This window comes from Neofelis nebulosa, chromosome 3, assembly GCF_028018385.1.
Source record: "Neofelis nebulosa isolate mNeoNeb1 chromosome 3, mNeoNeb1.pri, whole genome shotgun sequence".
Classification (NCBI taxonomy): Eukaryota; Metazoa; Chordata; class Mammalia; order Carnivora; family Felidae; genus Neofelis; species Neofelis nebulosa.
Window position 1 is genome coordinate 194,696,070 of NC_080784.1, and position 21,015 is coordinate 194,717,084.

Genomic DNA, 21,015 nt, shown 5'->3' on the forward strand with positions numbered 1-21,015 from the left:
TATTTTAGTGACCACTTAGCACCTTAGAGGGAATGTCTTGTATAATATCCAGCCTGGAGGGAAGGCCCCTTTACCCAAGTCTGCACCTCTCTGCAGGGAGGAAATCGTCTCTCGGCATTCATTGCTGAAGGTTGCCAAGCCCTGCTTTCTATTAAGTTTGGAATCACACACATTTGTCTGTTTCTCTGGCAACATTTCTCTAACCCCATTGAATTGTGCTGATATTAAAACATAAAATTGAATGACTTGTGGTGTCCCCATGGGTTTGAGTTTGAGATGGCCCAATAAATCATATTGAAATAATGTCGTAAGAATTCTTGAAGTTTGGCACCTTTGAAAAAACAAGGAATGTCATTTTCTCACTTCTTTTCCTGGGGCCTTTTTTTCCCTTGAGCCAAGTGAATGGGTTTTGTGTGAAAAATTAAAAAAAAAAAAAAATCCCGCAAATCATCTGAAAACATTAAATGTGGATGATTCACTCACAGCAATAACCACCTGAGCTGGAGTAACTACTTAATTTCATCATCTACATGTAGAGAAGGCTTTGAGGACTAGACGACTGCCACCGTCCCTCTGGAAGGGACACACTTTGTGATCTGAATGGCAAAAAAAAATGTACACCTTGACAATATTCAGTGCTGGTGAAGTTGTGAGTGAAACCCGTACTCCTACTATCAGGACTAGTAAGGAGTAAATTTGTCACAGCACTGGGAAGGGTGATTACTGGTAACTAGTTAAATTTAAATAGATATATTTTTTTTCCTCTTTCAGTGTCTACCCCACTGGAAATAATTAAAAAAACAATCCCTACATCCCTCAACATGACAGTGTCGAAATGACGTGTGAAATAGCTACACTCTGGAATACGATGCAGTGTTTAAAATTAATGAATTAGCCTTAGAGCTCAAAAATATATTACTGAGTAAAACAAGACAAGTTCCACGTAGATACATTTATTATGATAACTTCTACGTAAAACAAGACAAAAAGTACCCACACAAAATGATATGTGTCTTCTATGGGGACATATATATGGAGATAAATGTATAATTTAAAAATCTAGAAGGCTACCTAACATACTGATAACAAAGGGAGGGGTGAAGTCACTCGCCTTGATGGATACAAGGGTCCATCAAGGGTCATGGAAACATTAGAACTATAGTAATTGTATTAGTTAACCCTAGCTGCTTAGACAAACATATCTTGAAATTTCAGTGGCTTAATGCAATAGAAAAGCCTTTTTTGCTCCAAAGTTCAAGTGGGTTTTCCCAATATGTGACAGCTGGTCCTTAGCAATTCAGGGATCCATACACCTCCCATCTCCTGGCTCTTCCATCCACGAGGGTCCATGGAATCGTTGCCAGGTCTTCAGGATTTGGTCATCAGAGGTAGGGAACAGTGTGCCAGTTACACAGAAGGATTTTACTTGCCATGTCTGGAAGTTGAATTTCTCTTCTGGATGTCTACTTGGTGGAAAAAAATGAAAACAATGGAAATGCCCAGTGGACACTGGTGACAGCTCCATGATGTGGCAGCACCCAGCTGGCAAGGTGAAATATATTTTCGAGTTAGAAAGTGAGGTCTGGCTCTATGCTTACAAAAAGAAATCAGATATAATAAACAGTGATTTATTAAAAATTAATAAAAATCAAATTTAGGTATAAAAATAAACCAATCCTGGTTGATTAAAAACAACAAGCATTCTACTTTATCCCACATTGGCTCCAGGTAGCTAATGCAGTTTTACTTCTCTAGCTGTTACGTTCTTCTGCAGTAAAATGATGGTGTGGAATATAATCATGGATAACATAATTACATTTATTAAATAATTATTAGTATTTTGTATTGTGTTTTTTCCACACATGTTAAGCACTATTCATAATCACTCATCAGGAGCTAATCAGTATCGCCATAATTTGAGTTCATTCCTACTCAAATCAGAGAAACATGCTAAACATAGTCTTGGTTTTAATGGCATTTTGGAAACATGGAACTATCTAGGGGTACATTTTTAAATCTCCAGAAGCCCTTGGGGTACCTGGGTGGCTCAGTCGGTTAAGCATCCAACTTTAGCTCAGGTCATGATCTTGCAGGTCATGAGTTCAAGCCCTGCATCAGGCTCTGTGCTGACGGCTCAGAGGCTGCAGCCTGCTTCGGATTCTGTGTCTTCCTCTCTCTCTGTCTGCGCCTCCCCTGCTTGTGCTCTGTCTCTGTCTCTCTCTCTCAAAAGTAAAATTTAAAAAACATTTTAAAAAATAAAAATAAAATCTCCAGAAGTCCATTAGAATTAGAAAATGCTACTGGGAATCACTGAACTAAACTTGAGATCTTTTCTGGCTCTAACATTCTAATCTAGTATGTAGGATAGTGCGTTATATAAGGCACCACTTGCCTGGATATTTGTTAAAGGAATCAGTGAATTGTAAGTTGAATTTATGCAAAAATTTGTACAAAAATGTGTGTGTGTGTGTGTGTGTGTGTGTGTGTGTGTGTGTGTGCACGAGACAGCAAGGTTTATCCTGAATAAAAACATTATTCAATATTTGAAAATATCTTAATAGATAGCTTTCTAAGGTAAATTAGACAACCAATTCAATAGTAACCAAGAAGTCATTTGATCAAATTAAACATCCATCAGTATAAAAAAGAAGAAAATCATTAAAACAAAAATTAGAAGAATAATTTGATTTTCTTCCCATTATAAGTAATGTGATCTAATTTCAGATCAACATACAGCACTTCCCCTAATCCTAGAGGCACTCCCTGAAAAATTCAGGGGGAAAAAAGAAAGAAAGCCTATTACTTCCCTCGTTATTTAATACATTTTCCTAGAAGTTCTCTTCTAAACATTGCAATAAGATGAGGAAGTAATTCTATAAATATATTGGAAAGAAAGAAAGGAACCAAACTATCAATATTTGGGAATGATCAATTTCTTCACCTAGAAAACTCAAATCTTCCAAAAACCTATTAAAATTGATAAGAGCATTCAATTAGGTGTCTTGTGTTCCAAATAGAAATATAATGAAAGAACTATATTAACCATCAACATAACTAAAATATTTAACAACTCTCTTAACAAGAAATCTTAGCTATTTATATATTAAGAAACTACAGAAAAACAACAGAATCTTTTTGTGATAGCAATACGGATTTATACAAATGGATAAACATTTCATGTTCCTGTATGGGAAGACTGGTTATTTTAGAGATGTCAATCTTTCTTAGTAAATCAAATTTAATTTAAATTAACCTCCTTCCAACTTTGGGTGGGAGGAGAAAGGAAGCTTTCAAAATTATCATAAGGCCCATCTTGAAGAAGAGAACATAGTTATGAAAGTGTTGAAATAAAAATAATGCAGAGGGCAGAAACAAATCTATCAGATGTAAACTGCATGATAAACTTTGGATAAGTAATAGAATAAGGTATTGTCACAGGAAGTTAGTGAGACAAATCTATGTAATAGAGTAGTTCATCCAGATAAGACCCTCTAAGGTATAAATATATAATGTCTGGTCTAGGCAGCAGCCCAAATCATGGGAAATGCACCGTGCTCCCTAACACATGCTGCTCCCTTGGCCCCCTATACCTAATTGATATCAATTCATCCTGTAGCTTAGGTCTTTCTCTAACACCTTAATGACCCTGCACCAGGTCCCTAAGGCATCAGTAACTAGAGCATGGCCTTATTCTGTGAGTCAGTAAAGGATTTTGAATTCATACCCAAAGGATATTGGCTCATGGTAGGAAGTCCAGCCATGGCTGTGGACCATTCTGCACTATGTTATTGTCAGTACCTTGGATAAAGGGGTAAAAGAATTTTGCCCACAATGAAAGGCACACATCTGAGAGAAATACCCCGTGATATAGCTAACAGAATCAGAAACCAGTATTACCTGAATATGCCAGAGTGTTTGTTGAATTAAATGAGATGAAATGAGACAGACTTACATGTGAGTTTCTATAACTTGAAACCCATAAATCCATTCGTGGATCGCATCAACTCATTCAGCAGATATGTGATAGATCCTAATTGTGTGTCAAGTATGGGATAAACAGTGCAGAACAAGAGAGAGCCATGACACACATCTCACTTGTCCTTAATTAGTGAATTAATAGCTTTAAGAATTGCTTGATCAGAAGCTCCCTAAGAGCAAGATGGGATCTACTGTGGTCATCCTTGTCTCTCCAGCAACTAACGCAAGGTGGTGTGGGTAAAGCCTTAGTCAAGTTATTAACTGTTTCGTGAGTAGAAAATGGAAGAAAAAATGCCTATTAGATTTCTGGGAGGATCAAACATTTTTTGCGGAGTTTTGGGATTTTGTTGGCAGATGAATAACGCATGTAAGAAGAGTAGAGTATGTTCATCAGATCTTATCCTTGGCTAAAATTTTCCAGTGAGGTCTCTTTGCACTAAGAATAGATTGCAAGCCATTTGCCATGGTCTAGATAGCCCCACATAATCTGGTCCCGCCTCTTTTTTTCTGAGCTCATCTCATTCTCCTCGACTGTGCACCTGCCAAGCTGCCTTCTTCCCGATACTGTGGTACACCAAGCTCATTGAACCCAAACTCATTCCTGTCCTGGGGCTTTTGCCCTTGCCGGTGCCGGGGCCTGGACCTCTTCATTCCCAGATCTTATGGCCCTGTGCAATCAGGAATCAGCTCCGTTATCACCTTCTCACTGCCGCCTTCTAGGCCATCCAGTCTAAACCAGCTTGCCCTCCCTCCCCACCAAGGTCATCTACCTCTCCACTTTTCTGCTGTTTATGTCCAGCACCGAGAACAATGTCTGGCCCGTAATTGGTGCTTCATAAGCATATATTAAATGAATGAATCTTTGGAATAGTAAGAGACGTGATCAGAAAGAAGATATTGAAATCAAATTGGTGTGATTGAGGAAAGAAGTAAAAGGTGTTGGAATTAAAAGATATGCTAATAAAAGATTCCAAATGCCAATTTATGAAAGTGAAGTTCGTTTGACCTGCTTTCCTTTCAAGACGAAGGAATTTGCTTTGAACCTCTATCACCCCCCTTTAATTTCAAGCATATGTTATGTCCTTTGTTTTGGCTATTTATGCTATTTACCATAGACGAAATCACCAGTATTGTTTATTTCGCTAAGAAGAGCATCTCCATTTACATGTTAGAATAATGCATTCACTTATTTCTGAATACTGATAAGTTTAAGTTGAATGAATCTTTGTGTTTATTATTTATCTCAGTAGTAGAATTTTGATGTGGATTTCTGAGGTACTGCAGCCTTAGAACAACTGTATAAAACTACCCAGATTCAGACAACCAATGTGTCCTTATCATTCTACCAAAAAAAGGGTTTTTTTTAAACCGTAGTAATTGATGATTTTATTATAATTAATTTTGCCTAATTGAAAACACAAATATGTGGTTATATGGCTTTCTCTTTCCAGCCAGGAGAAAAATCATTAGTTAAGTAATTGCCAAGTGTTAAGTGGTACCAATACTAGTATATCGTTTTATTCCACATTTTAATTAGGGTTCTCAACCCTTTTCATTTTTTTTGAAGTGAATTGTCTTTGAAAGTTAGAAAATATAGGCATTTAGAATAGTGAATCATCACCCCAAAGCAAAAAGTCATAACATTAGACAGTATTTTCTCAGAGGACTTGGAGAACTTCAGAGCACGTAAGAGCTGCACGTTAGAACTGCAGTTGGGCAAGAGTATTTACACCTAATAAGCTATTAGAGAACTAGAGATTCTCAAGATGAGGAGTAATTGCTACGTTGAATCGCCCAGAAGTGCTTAGGTATGTCTGTTTTACCACAACCTCGCCAGGTTTATGTTTTTGTCGTTATTACCTTATTTTGTATTTTGATTGCCAGTTCGAACATTTTCCCATACAATTATTTTCTGCTCAGAATTTCTTTCATGTGAACTACTTACACACATGCTTGAGTTTTAAAAAGTATTTCCTTATGATTAACAGAGACGGAATGCTCAAAACAACAGACGCACGGTGGTTTATAGCTTCTCAGTGATTAAGAGTTCCCAGTGTGTACCATTTGGTTTCTAAATGGGGAAAAAATCGCTAATATCTGCAGGTGTAGATATCGTCCTATAAGTAACACCTACAAGAAAAGATGGGAGCTAGATAATGCTCCACAACACCGTCAGCCTCCCAACTCCAATGGCAAGAACTTCTGGAGAGTGGGAGTCAATGGTTGGGAACAAAACAGAACGACAACAAAAACCTCCCAAGGAACTGGAATTCAGAGCTCAGCATCTAAATTACCTAGGAGTATATTTTTAGCTATTTCTAAATGTTTACCTGCAATGTAGAGTGTTATTTAGACATTATACACATTTCAGGCTCCTGAATAATTTAATCTGTCATTTTCTTGTCTTTCATAAGTACATAGATAAATAATACATACTGTATTCCATCTCCCTGTATTTCACCCACAGAAAATCTCCCTGTGCTGTCATGTTCACTTCCCCTTCCCAGCTTCTGGAACTTTGACCTAAATGTATAAGAACAATGGAATTTCTTTTAGAATCTACTATAGTCTTACTATCTATTCAAGAATATTTGAAAGATGCAATCCTTTTCATGGGAGCACGATGCAGATTTAGGTGTATCGTTATTGAAATGGTTTTTAATTCCAAGGATTAAAATATAAATGTAAAGTGTAAGTGAAGCCTATGAACATGACAGTATAAAACTTAAATCGATTCAGAACTGGTGTACCTGAGGAGTTAGGAGACCACCAAATTCGACTCTGAAATGTTCACTGATTTCAAGCAATTTATATGAGGGTGTGCAGTGTGGTTGCACGATTTACTAAATTAAAAGGACATTTTCATCTTTTCAGCGCTTCAGATATAATAAAATTGTACATTGAAATCAGGATTCAGAAGAAATTGGCAAAGAGTTCAAAATCACAAGTCCATTTTTTTAATCTATTATCACATTGTATTATAAATACTTACATATTTGTTAACTTTCTTGCTACAACTGAGTTTGAAAGACAAGGACAAAAATCTCTTTTTGTGTGTCCAGCGCCTACCAAGGAACCTTACACCTACTATGGGCTCAGTGAATGTTTATAAAAGAAATCTATGAATGAGTTGTAGAGTGATTTCCTTAAGCACAAGTGGTTTTTTTTCTGGCTATTTGTCCCATTCACTGCACATTATCTATATATTGCTTGTCGTGTGTGTGTGTGTGTGTGTGTGTGTGTGTGTCTGTGTGCGCATGGTATTTTGTAGTGTACTCTCTTGTACAACAAAAACTCTTTAACAAAGATAGCCTCTGTGGAACAATGGCACCCAAAGATGTCCGGTTCTAATCACTGGTACCTGAGAATATGTCGCTTTGTGATGGTAGATTATCCTGGATTATTTGGGTGGGTCCAATGCAATCACAAGCGTCCTCAAAAGCAGAAGGGGGAGGCAGACAAGGAAGACTCAAACCACTATTGCTGGCTTGGATGAAGTAGGAAGGGGACGTAGCCAAGGAAAGCAGGTAGCCTCTAGATGTGGGAAAAAGCAAGAACAGATTCTTTCCTAGAGCCTCTAGGAAGAAACACAACTCTACTGACACCCTGATTTTAGCCCAGCAAGACCCAGGTCAGAATATCAGGAACGATGAGATAATCCATAGAGAGAGTTTACACCACTGAGTGTACAGTGATTTGTTATGCAGCAACAGAAAAACGAATACGGTCTCTGACACAGCTTGTGTATCCTCATCAGTTACTAACACAAGATGTCGCACAAAAAGACTCCGCTCCCTCTCGTAGTGAATTTTTCTCATTCACTTCCTTTCTATTTTCACATTAGTGTTCGTTACCCTATCCATGCTAGAGTAGGACAGCATTTATGAGGATTCCTCTGTTTATAAATGACAAAAAGCAAACACAAACTGACATCAGCAGAAGAAGCAGGGTGCAGATCTCACAGAAGCGGGACCTCCCAGGGACGGGGCTGGCTTTCAGTCCTAACTATAATGAGGTCCCGGGTCAGTCTACAAAGACTCTCTGTCTCTCTAATCTGCTTTCCTCTCCATGCAAGCTTCTGTATTTCTATAATTCACATTTTTAGGAGCAAGACTGCCCTCTCTATCTTTCAGAGAAGGATTCTGATTTGCTCATCATTGTAGCCTAGGAAATTAGTTGAAAGGGTGTTAAGATTATCCACTGTTACATGAAACATTTATTGGCTAAACGTACAACCATTTATTTTATTTACTCATGATTCTGCGATTTGGGCAAAGCATATGGAGGACAGCTCCTGTCCGCTCTATGTGACACCAGCTCGAGGCAGCTAATTGGAGCTCTAGGATTCACTTCCAGGATAGCCTCCCTCATGCAGGTCGGTGCTGGCTGTTTGCTGGGAGCTCAGCTGGGGGTGTCGGCTGGAAGACTCGGTTCTTCATGTGACTGTTCCAAATGGTTGGGCTTCTCAAAGTATGGCTGTCTTAGAGTAAACTTTGTACATAGCCACTGACTTCTCACCCACACACAAAGTGGAAGCTTCTAAGCCTTGGTGAGATTTCGCCCCAGACTGAAAGAAGGTTATTTGTGCCACAGTCTGCTGACTAAAGTGGATCACAGAATCCAGGCCAGATGTAAGGAGAGGAGACTGCATCCACAAAGATGTAAACGTCATTGTCATGGTTCATCGGGGCCACCTGTAGAAGTCTACCACAGTGGATGATAGAGCTTTGTGAGCGATGGTCCAAACAAGACCATGGGGGAAATTGTAGGGGCCGTCCCACAAAGAAAGGAGACCGGACACAAACCTCAGGTGTCCTTAACAGTCAGTTCCAAGAGTGCCTGAAAATGTTAAATAAAGCAAAGCTCCATTCCCTCTAAGTATATTTACTATATAGTTCGTACGTATTCTGGAATTGGAGAGGTAATTAAAATTTAGGTTTAAAGTTAAGTAGTCACAAACTTTTTCCCTGCTCAATTTTTTTTTCTGTGAATGAAAATGATGATAATACATCACAGAGATTACTGCAAAGGAATTAAATGGTGCAGGATCCATAATGAATAAACTATAATGTGGCTACTCCAGTGGTGTTTATTTGGAGTAACCTTTTTAGTGTGACAATTCCTTTGATATTGTCGTGAAATATTTTCACTCTGCATCTACATTTTTATGGTTTGTATTTATTCTCCACAGTACCGATCCCAAAATGTCAAATTACTAGAGCTGTTTTATGGAAATTCGTTTTAGGTTGGAATATTTGAAATGCATTAACTTAATTTTATCTGTTTAGCAAAGTACAATAAGGCTTTTTGCATTAACAGAGTTTTCTTTATGGTATCAGCTGTGCATATGTTTAAAGACATGATGGACTGAAATCACTCTTGTTTGAATTTTATATTTAGCAAATGAACATGCGCTGTTAGGGATTAAGCAGTATTTGGAAAATGTATGTGTAAGGATTATTTAGAACGGAATTGCCAAAAATCCTGGAATATTTAGCACACACTTGTTGATTGATTTTACTGCAATAAATATGAAGCAATAACAACTATATAAATTATTCAGAGACTAGTCATCCACAGCAGGATTCTTTAGAGATTACTTCAGAGCACAGTTTGGCAGGATATTCTTTTTACAGTTTTTTTTTCTTTCCAAATCCATGTACAAAAGAGATATAGATACATATGGAATGGATTCATATTGATTCTTTGAAAATGAAATTAAACATTTTAAAACATTCAAGTGAAGATTGCATGATCTTTCATACTGAAGCTCTCTTTGGTAATTTATTTACCTTAAATATCATTTTTGTCTTTCAGAAGGCATTACACAGTGAATGTAAGAGATTTATTAAAAACCTTGGATCGCTTGAGAGTGCTTTAGTACTTTGCCTTAAAATCTGCACATAGGCAAAATTCCTGATATTATGAGTTGGGATTTTCAGCATAAGAGGATTTAAAATCTCTGCTAAAGCAAGGGCTTGTTAGGTGTTTCTAGGCTTCCTATATCAGAGAGTCCCAGCTACTTACCAATCGTTCAAACTAAAATGGGGCAGGACAGGCAGGACACATACAATCAAAGAGACCAATTTAGACCAAGTAGAAGGTATCAGGTTCTCTTAAAATTGGTCTTTTGTTCTAGAAAGAAATCTTATCCAGCTCCAGAAGCAGATAGAATAATCAGTATTTACATAGGTATGGACCTCTTCGTATATTCTGATCCTGATCGCATTTTAAAAATTTCCATTCATTAAAGCATTTGGAGACAAGGTATTGGAAAGAGCAAATGTTTGCAGATTTGGAGTTAGAGACCCCAATTATCTACTTATAAGTCATGTGACTCTGATACAGTCCTAATAACCTTTTTGGTTTTTTGCATAATAATCCTTTTGAGTTCCAGTTCCTTACTGTCTTGAGGTTGTTCTTAAGATCCAATGAAATAACACCCCAAAATACTTTGCACACTAAAAAGCATTACATTATTAAAATTTACATTATTATGAATCAAATATGATTAGATGACTGCTCTATAAACAGCTCATTGAAAATTCCAAGTCAGTTGAACGTGGGTTTTTTTGTTGTTTTTTTTCACTTGGGGTGCCTGGGTGGCTCAGTCAGTGAAGCCTCCAACTCCTGATTTCAGCTCAGGTTATGATCTCACAGTTTGTGGGTTCGAGCCCCGCACTGGGCTCTGTGCTAGCAGCACAGATCCTTCTTGGGATTCTCTTTCTGTCTCTCTCCCTCTCTCAAAAATAAATAATAAAATAAACTTAAAAAAAAAGAAAATATGTCCACTTAGAGGATACTTATGAGATCCAAAGGAGTCAATGATTCTGTTCCCCTTATTTTTAAAGTATCAACCCTTACATGATCAACTTTCAGTGGACACAAAATCTGAAGAGATGAACGTACAAATATTCCCTGAATAGTTGGAGATGTTGTTTTACTAACTGTAACCCAGAAGGGTCATGGCTGTTTATAAACGAAAGACATTTGTCTCCTGGTATGATTGGTTTCCTGAAATGATTCGTAGCTGTTGGAGGTCTGGCAACAATGTGGGGTGCATGGGACCTTTGGATATTTGTGTTAATGGTTTATTTCTCTGTGTTTCTCTCCCAGCTATCGGCAGGACCCTTATCCCTCGTTACTTTAGCACTGTGTTTGAAGGAGGGGTGACTGACCTGTATTACATCCTCAAACACTCGAAAGAGTCATACCACAACTCATCCATCACAGTGGACTGCGACCAGTGTGCTATGGTCACCCAGCATGGGAAGCCCATGTTTACCAAGGTACAGGACACCCTCAGCAACATGGCTTGTTTCTCTGTGGGTGTATTGAAGGATAATGATTGTGGTTTTCTTCTGGAACTTTGAGCTGATTTCTCACATCTCAGACTCTCTCAGCACTATGAGATCATCTCTTTTGTTTGTGGCATGGCTAGACTCTTGGTGAACACTCTTCTAAGATATGTGCAGGTGGTAGAGAGCACCTGAAAGTCAAATATGACAGAGCCTCGGAACTAAGAGGGAGAGAGCATTGGCTGTCTGTCGAACCCAAGTTGCTAAATTAGAATTTTGACTGTAATACAAAGAATTTTCTACAGCTAAAATAACATTTCCCCATTGCTGTGTGGTCAGTATTTGTGTTTTGTTTCTGAAATGACACACTTTTTAAAGCTAAATTCAAATGTTAACAAACAGGGAAAAAGTCAACTGACTACAACTGAACTAGTTGTAATCTCTAGGGAACATAAAAACATAAATGAAACTAGGGAATTCAGAGTTTAAAGGTTGTTTCCCCAAATTCTAGGAAGTGCTGGTTGGTCAGTGAGCAAGTGAGCACAGTAGAGCCAAAGGCTGGTTGTGAGAGAATAGGAACACAGGGGAAGGGTTGTGGAGGGAGGAGCAAGTGACACATTCTTTGAGGCAGAATTCAAGGACCTTGAAGGATGTAAAATGAAAGAGAAGAGATAGAGAATCAACCTGGCTTCTATACGTTCTACACCTATGACCCCTTCCTGTCCACAGACAGTTGACAGATGGAACGTCCCCCTGGGCAAAGACCTTTCTGGGACACTACAGACAATCCCTTTATGTCTTCTCCCAAGTAGAAACATTCCTCAGAACAAATATTTAGCTAGAGATTCTGACAAACCGAAATTTGTTTTAATGCACACTAGTTCATTGCATTTTCACAAAGACTCAATTTGAACTAATTTGTAATATTAATGATAGCACCTATCTCTTTTAGTTGAAAACACACACGATGATCCTCTGTTTATAGTTCAGAAGTTGAATTATCAGGGTTAATTGCAAAAAGCCCAAATTACCAAACTGAAGATGTATTTGTTACCTGTGCTCAATTTTGCTGAAAGAATAGAAATAAAATGTTTATCATGTAAAGTATCCATTGATCTTGTTGGTACAGTTTAATCTTTCTGGTGCTCACAATGATGTTAAAACACACACACACACACACACACACACACACACACGGGCAAAGAAAATAGTTCTAAAATGCCAAGCAAATCATCAAATGTCATCGATCTTATGGTATCTTGATTTTGTCAATAGACATTTTTAAATACAGGATAAGAGTTGGGTTTTTCTCTTTCTTCCTTTTTAACGGTTGAGCAGAAAGGAAGGTTGCTGATCAGGGACAAAGTACATTCCCACTGTATTCTGGGAAGAGAGTTTTGATATGTGGAAAGGAATGATCACCTGGGTGATGGTTTAATCTGCCCATGCCTCACTTCATTTTGGAGATGTAAAATATTTCCATAATCTTGTATGTTAGATGGGTTATACAACCTATTTTGAATGTTACAAAGTCAAAGCCCCACAGAGAAAAGCTTTCTCTGCTAGCTCATTATGGTTTTATTTGTTTGTTTGTTTTGTTTTTGTCTAAACTTAGCATTATATTTAGGTAATCAAGAAAAACACACCAATTTCTTATGCTTTAAGGGAAAAAAGAAATCCATGAGAATTAAATAAAACAGCTATAATGAAGAAGCTACTTCCAAAGCCTACAGCCATGGAAAGTAAAAATGCATTTTGTGGTAGCCCTTTCATAACACATAAAATAGTTTATGGAAGTAAAATAATATAATATTTTATAATAATTTTATTATAATAAATAATTTTAAAATAAAACATATAACATTTTATATGCATGTAAAATATATAATAAAAGGCAGCCCTATCATTCATATTTTTCCAATGTCTTTCTTTTCAGGCCAAAGCTATCTCATAAATGAGCATAGTCAGTTGCTCTGAGGTTAAAGTGCCATACAGTCAGGACTGGTTTTAAATTTGAAAAAAATCCCATTCTTTTGATGAATCAATAATAAAGTGCTCTTTTTTTTTTTTCATTCAAATCAAGAAGCTAAAGTTTTCTTCTGTTGATTCTTGACTCTTCCTCATCTGCGGATGCGCCCCTCTCAGCTGGCCGAGTGGTTTGTTCAGGCATCCGAGATAGTCACCAGGAAGACGGTGGGAGCATCCTCTTGAACTCAGTTCTTTCGGCCCCAAGCTTCAGTTATTTAGATCACCACTCCCTCTCCTCCATGGCAATACGTTCCCAACTCTTGTAATGAATATTTCCATACCATGATGAAAAATACCACTTTCTGGGAAATGTAGCTTAGCTATGTGGACTTAGTCCAGATGCTAATTATGCACATTTATTTTTAGAAAATTCTAAAGCATTCCTTTTTTTTTTTTTTTTTTTTTTGCTCCTTGGTGATCATTACACTACCCAAGGAATCCTTCCAGTTTTTCTTTTGTTCTTATGTTAATTAAAAATAAGCCATCTTCATGTAATAAAATATGACTATTTAGTATGAAACAGTGAGCTAATGACCTTTCAGTACCACAAAGAAAAATATAGCCTGGAAGCCGATGCTCTATTTTTAAAGGGGAGGCTGCTGTACATGGAATTATTTAGCACATTAAGTACAGGCAGTATCACATCGTTCTAATTTAGACTATCAATATACTCTAATTCCCCCAATAGCATTTGACCCAGTGGTTCCGAGTTGCTTTTATGAAAATTTGGTCAACTGGTGAATCAAAAATCAGCTGCAGTCCTAATCAACAGTAATATTTAATATTACCCAGGAGTATAGTGTGCATTTTGCAATTTCCTGATCCTAGGAACATTATAGATTATGGATAAATATGTAATTAGAGTTTTAAGACACACATTACGAAGCCTTTCTTTTCTGTATTCAATTTTGAATCAAATTGAAAACAAGGCTCAATAATCTGAAGGGCAATCACCAAGGTTTTCAGAATCAAAGACCCTTGAATTATATTTGAGGGTGTGGATGCCGGCAGATGCCGAGAGGAGCCCTCTTTGGGCTCCTCTTTGGGGTACACATCTGGTTACTTTTAGATTTTACAAACTGAAATAATAATCACAGCCAGGACTGAACACCCTTATCACTCTGTAAATACAGCTTTATGCTTTCTCTGGTCTCAATTATTTATTATGCAATTATTTATTACTATAGAAAAGTACCATGGAAATGCCCCAGCCACTTTTCCTAGATGAACACTCATTCATGTCTTTGACATCATTCTTATCTTAGCCTGTCTACAACATCATCCTCCAGGATTTATATGTTTCTACTCCTAGCCCAACTCCAATCAAATTATTATAATATCAACGATCATATTGCCCTAATATATGTATATATATGCATTTCAATATACATTTACAGATAGAGTATCTCTACATAAAATACAATGAGCTTTGTGCGCTTGTTAATTTGAAAGCAGTATTTCATGCATAAAGACTGAGCAAATTAAGTAAACACTTCTACCTGAAAAGCACATTTTCTTTTCGTAACAGCTCTATGAAAATCACTGTATTGTGCAATGGCATGGTCAACATTGCTTCGCAATTAGCCAAAGAAAGAAAAGGGTTAAAAAGCTACCGGTTAGTTTGAGAAATGTTCTTTTTTAGTTCTCTTGTTCCTGGCCTAGTCTCAAGCTAGCACGTGATCCGCTGAATGCCTGCCAGCCTCTTTCTTGTTGATCCTCCGGAGACCATCTGTGCTGGGGGCATTGATTAGAGCGTGTCTGCTGGGATTACATCTTTTCTGTTGCCATGCCAACTAATCAGCTGATTTTGGTTACCACAGAAACAAAATGTCAGAGCTCACAGTACGGTAACATGAATTCAGCACAACAGAAAATGTTTTCTTAATTGGGGACCCTTTTGATTTTGGATTCCAAGTGAAAGGCAGCTTAAAAAAAAAAAAAAGGCCAACTTTAGATAAAAGCTATGTTAATTGTATTGATTAAGAGCAATGCACAGAATTTTTCTGGAAAGAGAAAATATTAATTCCCCTTTAAAAGCTATGTCTGTTTTTTACCATTTCCAAACAAGGAATGTATATATATATATATATATATATATATATATATATATATATCCCCCCCCCCTTAGGTGCCTTTATTCCATTTGCTGATTGTTGCATATGAAATAAATCACAAAGCCTTCAACTGCCATGATGGGGGCAGGAGGCAGTGAGGCAGAATAGGGCTTGGGAGTAGGCCATGGTATCACTACTTGGGGGAGACCAACAGTGACCAAATTCTTCTCCATTCTTCCATTCAAGGAAGTCACTGAATTTTCCTTCAGGAAAACATCCAAAACAGTCAATGTGGATTCACTTTCAAGGATTCCTCTCTTGCACGTGACCTGCTTGGGAGAAAGCTGATTTCTTGGCTTTGGCTGACAAAGGAGGAGCCCAAGGCTTATTATAGTTTCCCCTTTTGTAGACCCAGGACGCTTTGATAGCAATAAGGGTCCTCAACTGGTTTGCTACGTCACAGTAAACAGAGAACACAATTTTACTTGACCTTACAGACACTACAGTTGAGTAATTCATCAGAAGGACTACATCCATACCTTATCATTATGAAATTCTGTTCCAGTAGAAGTAATCCAGAACCTACGTCTGCCCTGAGTTTGTGGTTAATAAACACAAAACAAATAGATTAGATAATAATAAAAAAAAAGCATGACATTTAACTGGGCTAATATTTGTTTAAACACCTAACAATACCCTTTCTTTAAAAAGGTGTAGCATCCAAATATCCCTGTCCTCTACTGTCAGGATATTTCAACTGTCACGGGCTGGCTGCGGTCACCTCCCTTTTGTGAAAGCTTTCAATGCAGGTGGCTTCTGTCCTACTAACACCCCAGGGGGAATTGTGTAACTTAATTTCCATGCAACCCTTGGTGAATTAATTCCAGTGCTAAGGGTGTTCTAGAGGAGTGGTTTGGGGACATGAAAGTCTTCCCCTCTTTCAGAGTGTACAACTATCATGGCTAAGATGTCAGAAGGAAGCCCTGAAGACCATTCTTTCGAGCAGTTTTGGGGCAAAGTGCCTTAAATGCCAGAAATTACCCGCAGATTCTGCTAGTAGCAGCTCAGTTAGAGGTCTTCACCCATGTCATCAGTAATCATCCCACAGTCCTGAGACTTTTGAAAAAATGAAAATGGCACATGGCAATAGCATCTTTCTTAAGTAGTGCCCTATCAACACATGTTACTAATTCTCTTTGTAGTGGTTGTTAGTTCGTTTAAAAAAAACATTACCTTAAATTAGAGTAAACAGAAAGCACCTAACCCAGTGCCTAGGACATAGTTGGAACTCAATGAATGGCGGCCTTTCGTATTAGATTCCCAAAGGGAGAAATGATTGTTAACATCTCATAAAAAGTTAGGTAAATTGCTAATTACCTTCAGGGAGTATAATTTTCAGAATGAACATGCCCCTTGTTGAATGAATTGTTATTTATGAGTTTTAAAAATTGTGTAGTGCAGTGGCTTCCAAAGTTTTATATGTTTGTTCTTAGCATAGGAAAGCTTTCTCCAAAAAAGCTTGAGCAGAAGTCCAATGTATTGAAACAGTAGAACTGAAGCTGCTCTGGTTGAATTGAAAAAATGGGTGGAGATCACATGGTCTAGGAGAAGGCCGAACTCTTCCCAGCAGAGCCCCTGAGACGCCTCCGTGGATCCCTAGGTCTCAGAGAGCACTTTATGACAACCACCAGTCCAGGGTTCTTCGGTTGTGTTTCTTTTATCTGTAGAGCTATCATTTGCTATCATCCTCCTGTGTGCCAAGTATAATACTGGGCAATCGACACACACAATATCATCATACATTTCCCCAGCAACCCAGAGTAAGGTTAGTATTATTGTCATTTCACAGAGGAGGAAACTGGAACGCGGGGGATGTATTCAGTTGCCTCAGAGTTCCAAAACAAGTACAAAGTAGAGTTGGGATGTGAATCTAGGACTTTGATATCAAAGCCTCCACCTGCTCTAAAGCAAAGACCAACTGAATAAGCAGTTGTAATTATGTAAACTGGACACATACACTGCCACTATTTTTTAGCTGAAGTTGGATCAGTGGGATCAGTGGTGTCTGACTACCTAGTATTTTCTATTTCACAGTCATTAACGGTGAAACAAAATAGGTAAATAAAATAGGAACTACATGCTAAAACTGACCTGAATATCAAAAGAAGAAAAAAATTACTACCGTGTCAAAGATCACTTCGTCACGGAAGAGAGCCTCACAAATTCTTTTTTTTTTTAAGATTTTATTTTTAAGTAATCTCTACACCCAGCATGGGGTTCAAACCGATGACCCCAAGATCAAGAGTCACGCACTCCACCAACTGAGCCAGCCAGAGGCCCCAAGAGAGCCTCACAAATTCTGTTTCATTAATAGTATATATTTTTCCTCGAAAGAGAGCATGCCTCTATGCAAGCAAAATTTGTCACTATTCATAGCATGTGATTGAAGGAATACACTCTAAACATGCCTGGAATTTGTCTCTAAAAATGAAAACTTCCTCTGATTGGGTAACCTTGTAGTAAGTCACACGTAAGCATAAATAATTTTAGGAGATACTTCCTCCCAGAGTAGGGCAACCACGATTAGAACAAGATTTCAAGCTCTGATGGTAGAAAGATGATGACAACAGAAGTAAAAGGAGGTGGGGAGGGTATTATTTTCGCAGGTACACACTTTTGACATAATATTACAATAATGTGGGTTTTGGTCCCCTATGTGCAAATGAAGAAACAGAGGCTCATAGAGTTTCGTGGCAACCAGTAAAGTTACTAGTAAATCATGGCTAGTGAGCAACTGTGCCGTCTTCGGGACCCACAGATTCTAGGGCTCACACTTGCCTCACTGTGCTGTGGATAAAGCACTTGTGTGTCACATCCTTACTGAGATACGGTGCTGCCCAAGGACAGTCAGGGAGACCCCGCTGAGTAGCTGACGTGTGAGTTACAAAAATGTGGCATTCACAAGGTGCACAGCCAATGAGTGTGATGTTTGTCGCTTCTAGGTATGTACAGAAGGCAGACTGATCTTGGAGTTCACCTTTGATGATCTCATGAGAATAAAAACATGGCACTTTACCATTAGACAATACAGAGAGTTAGTCCCAAGGAGCATTCTAGCCATGCACGTAAGTAATTTCATCACTATTTTACTGTCTTTTCTTTTACTCCCTCTTTCTTCAACGAGAAAAAGTCCGGTTCTCTCTCTGTAAAGAATGCCAACAATCTTCACAAGCTGGGCAGTGAACTCTCAATTTTGAGCTTTTCCCTCAACCATTTTATTCCACAGGCCCTTTTCCCTCTCCTTTGTTTGTGAGCTTGGTGTGTTGTGAGATTTTTTTTTTTTTTGATACTTTACTATTTTAAACTCCAAACTGAGGTTACCGCAATAAACAGTTTGTACTTTTCTTAAATTCCATGGAGTCATTATCAAGTATTGCTCTGCCTGGGCTATTAAACCTGTTATGTATAACTGGGGAAAGAAATAAAACAAGAAGTAAGAAAAACAGTTTCCAGTCTTGATTAGAACCAGCTGACAAGACGTGGGGCTCATGTACCTCAGATCTGTGTCAACGTCCCTCCTAACCATGGTGTTGGAGTGAAGCAGACGATTTGGGATTCTCTCGGTTTCATTCAACCATGAACCATGACACATTTATTGAGCACCAACTAGGTGCAAGGCCAGATTCAATGCCAAGTTGGGGATGTGTGTGAGGGGTAAGACTTGCTAAGAGCTAGCTGAGTGCAGTCCCTGAAGAAGGCGTCAAAGGCATTGACTAAATAAATCCCTCTTCCATAATGCATGATGCAGCAGTTTCTGTGAAAAAGCTTTGGAGCAAAATCAGACTTAATGAGCCTGATTTTTAAGACCCTGTACAATCAAAAGAGAATACAATAACAATAGCTAGTATTTACTGGCTGTTTGCTATGCCAGGCCTTGTGCTAAGTATTGTACACATTATATTTAATCCTCCCAGTGACCCAGAGAGGTGCCTTATCACTCTCCCTGCTTTAGAAGTGAGGAAACTGAGGCTCAGGCTTGATAAGTTACTCCATGCTTCTCAGCCCGAAAGTGGGAAATCAAGATTTCAACTCAGCTGGTACCGACTCCAGAACCCAGGCTGATAAGCTGTCTCCCAACCATCCAATTCCAGTCTGTGTCCCCAGGCTTTTGTCCTCGACCCTCTCCTCCCGACTGGTTAACCCAATCTCTACCTTTTTCACTGACCTTGCACTTTCTGCTGTGGCGCCCTACTCCCCTGCTCCAATCTTCCCTCCTATCCATACCCCCAAGTTCTTCTCAACTTTCAAAGCCCAGTTCACATCCTTTGCTCCCCTTGAAGCAGCTTGGAGTTGTCACTCTTATTGTTTTCAAAATAGACAGAAAGACAGCAGAGGTTAGTGGTCGGGAGCCTGGGCCCTAAAATGAGACCACATAGGTGTATCCCTGTTCCTGTGTGGCCTTGGGCAAGTGGCATGGCATCTCTGTGCTTCTAGATCTTCATCTGTAAAATGGATACAGTAATAGAGTCTGCCTCAGAGGATTGATTGGTATGAGGATTAAGAGTTAATGCATGTAAAGGCCATAAAACAGTGCCTGGCACACAGTAGGTCCTCTTCAAGTAGTGGTGACTGGCTTTTAACAGCAGCAGCAACATAGTTCCATTCATTTATTATTATCCTGTCCTCCTTGTGCAAAGGAAGCTCCTTGATGTCGGTCATGACTAGAGAATATCTAGAGAACCAGCTTTTCTTGGCTCGTGAAAGGGGTTCCATAAATACTGGCTCCATACTCACAGAAGACGCCCTTTCCAGAAATTGACATGAGAAGTGACCAGCTCTCTTCTTGCTGACATCTGTTTTTTTTACTGATATACACAACGCCAAGTGGTTGTGTGACTATGAGGAGAATTAAGTACAGGAAAGAATAAATTAAAGTGTTAGAACAACCTAGATTGTCTCATGACTGCAGGCAGGAAGACAAAAGGGTGCTTACTTGAGTCTATTTCATTCCAATTTGTTTCTACCAGTTAAGAAAGAAGAAAAGACAAACCGAAAGAAAGAGCATCAACCAAGAGACTCACTTTACAAGGCAATCCAAAAGAACTTTCTTTTTTTTCTAGCCCAACAGAACACTGGGGTAGCCTATGGAATGCCACAGTGCTCTTTTACACGTGGCGGATATTTTGGAAAATGTGATGTTTCCCCTTACAGTCCTGGAGGATGTGCGGGGTGAAAATTGTTGAGAACATCTATTGCTAGCCTTAGCTTAATGGGGAGGAATGTTAGAATTCTTAAATATATATATATATATATATATGTGTGTGTGTGTGTGTGTGTGTATATGTATATATATATATATGTATGGTATATATGGTAATATATATATATATATATATATATATATATATATATATATATATTGCCATTTGGTAGAAATGGCAAAGTTTTCAAATATAGTCTTGGACTCCAAGCTGTTAAAAACAACACTACCACAACACAAAACAAAGGCCAGTCCTAAAGCATGGCTCTACCAAATCCAGGGGCCCTGCCTTTTCTGGCGAGTGCCAAAGACTTGAAAGTGTCCTGGCTTAATGACCCTCCTCCTGAAGACGCGTGGCGTCTCACTGGTGGAAGGAAGTAAAGCTATTTCTCCCAAG

The 21,015-nt window shown here is 38.4% G+C and overlaps 1 protein-coding gene across 11 annotated transcripts in view; it reads left to right on the forward strand.

Moving 5' to 3' along the window:
• LDB2 (LIM domain binding 2) overlaps positions 1-21,015 on the forward strand; it is a 384,443-nt gene that overhangs the window by 288,595 nt on the left and 74,833 nt on the right. For all 11 annotated transcript variants that reach the window (XM_058723024.1, XM_058723021.1, XM_058723025.1 and 8 more), the window contains exons 3-4: positions 11,095-11,267; positions 18,361-18,483. In XM_058723024.1, coding sequence (XP_058579007.1) covers positions 11,095-11,267; positions 18,361-18,483 — 296 coding nt within the window. The remainder of the gene's footprint in view (positions 1-11,094; positions 11,268-18,360; positions 18,484-21,015) is intronic.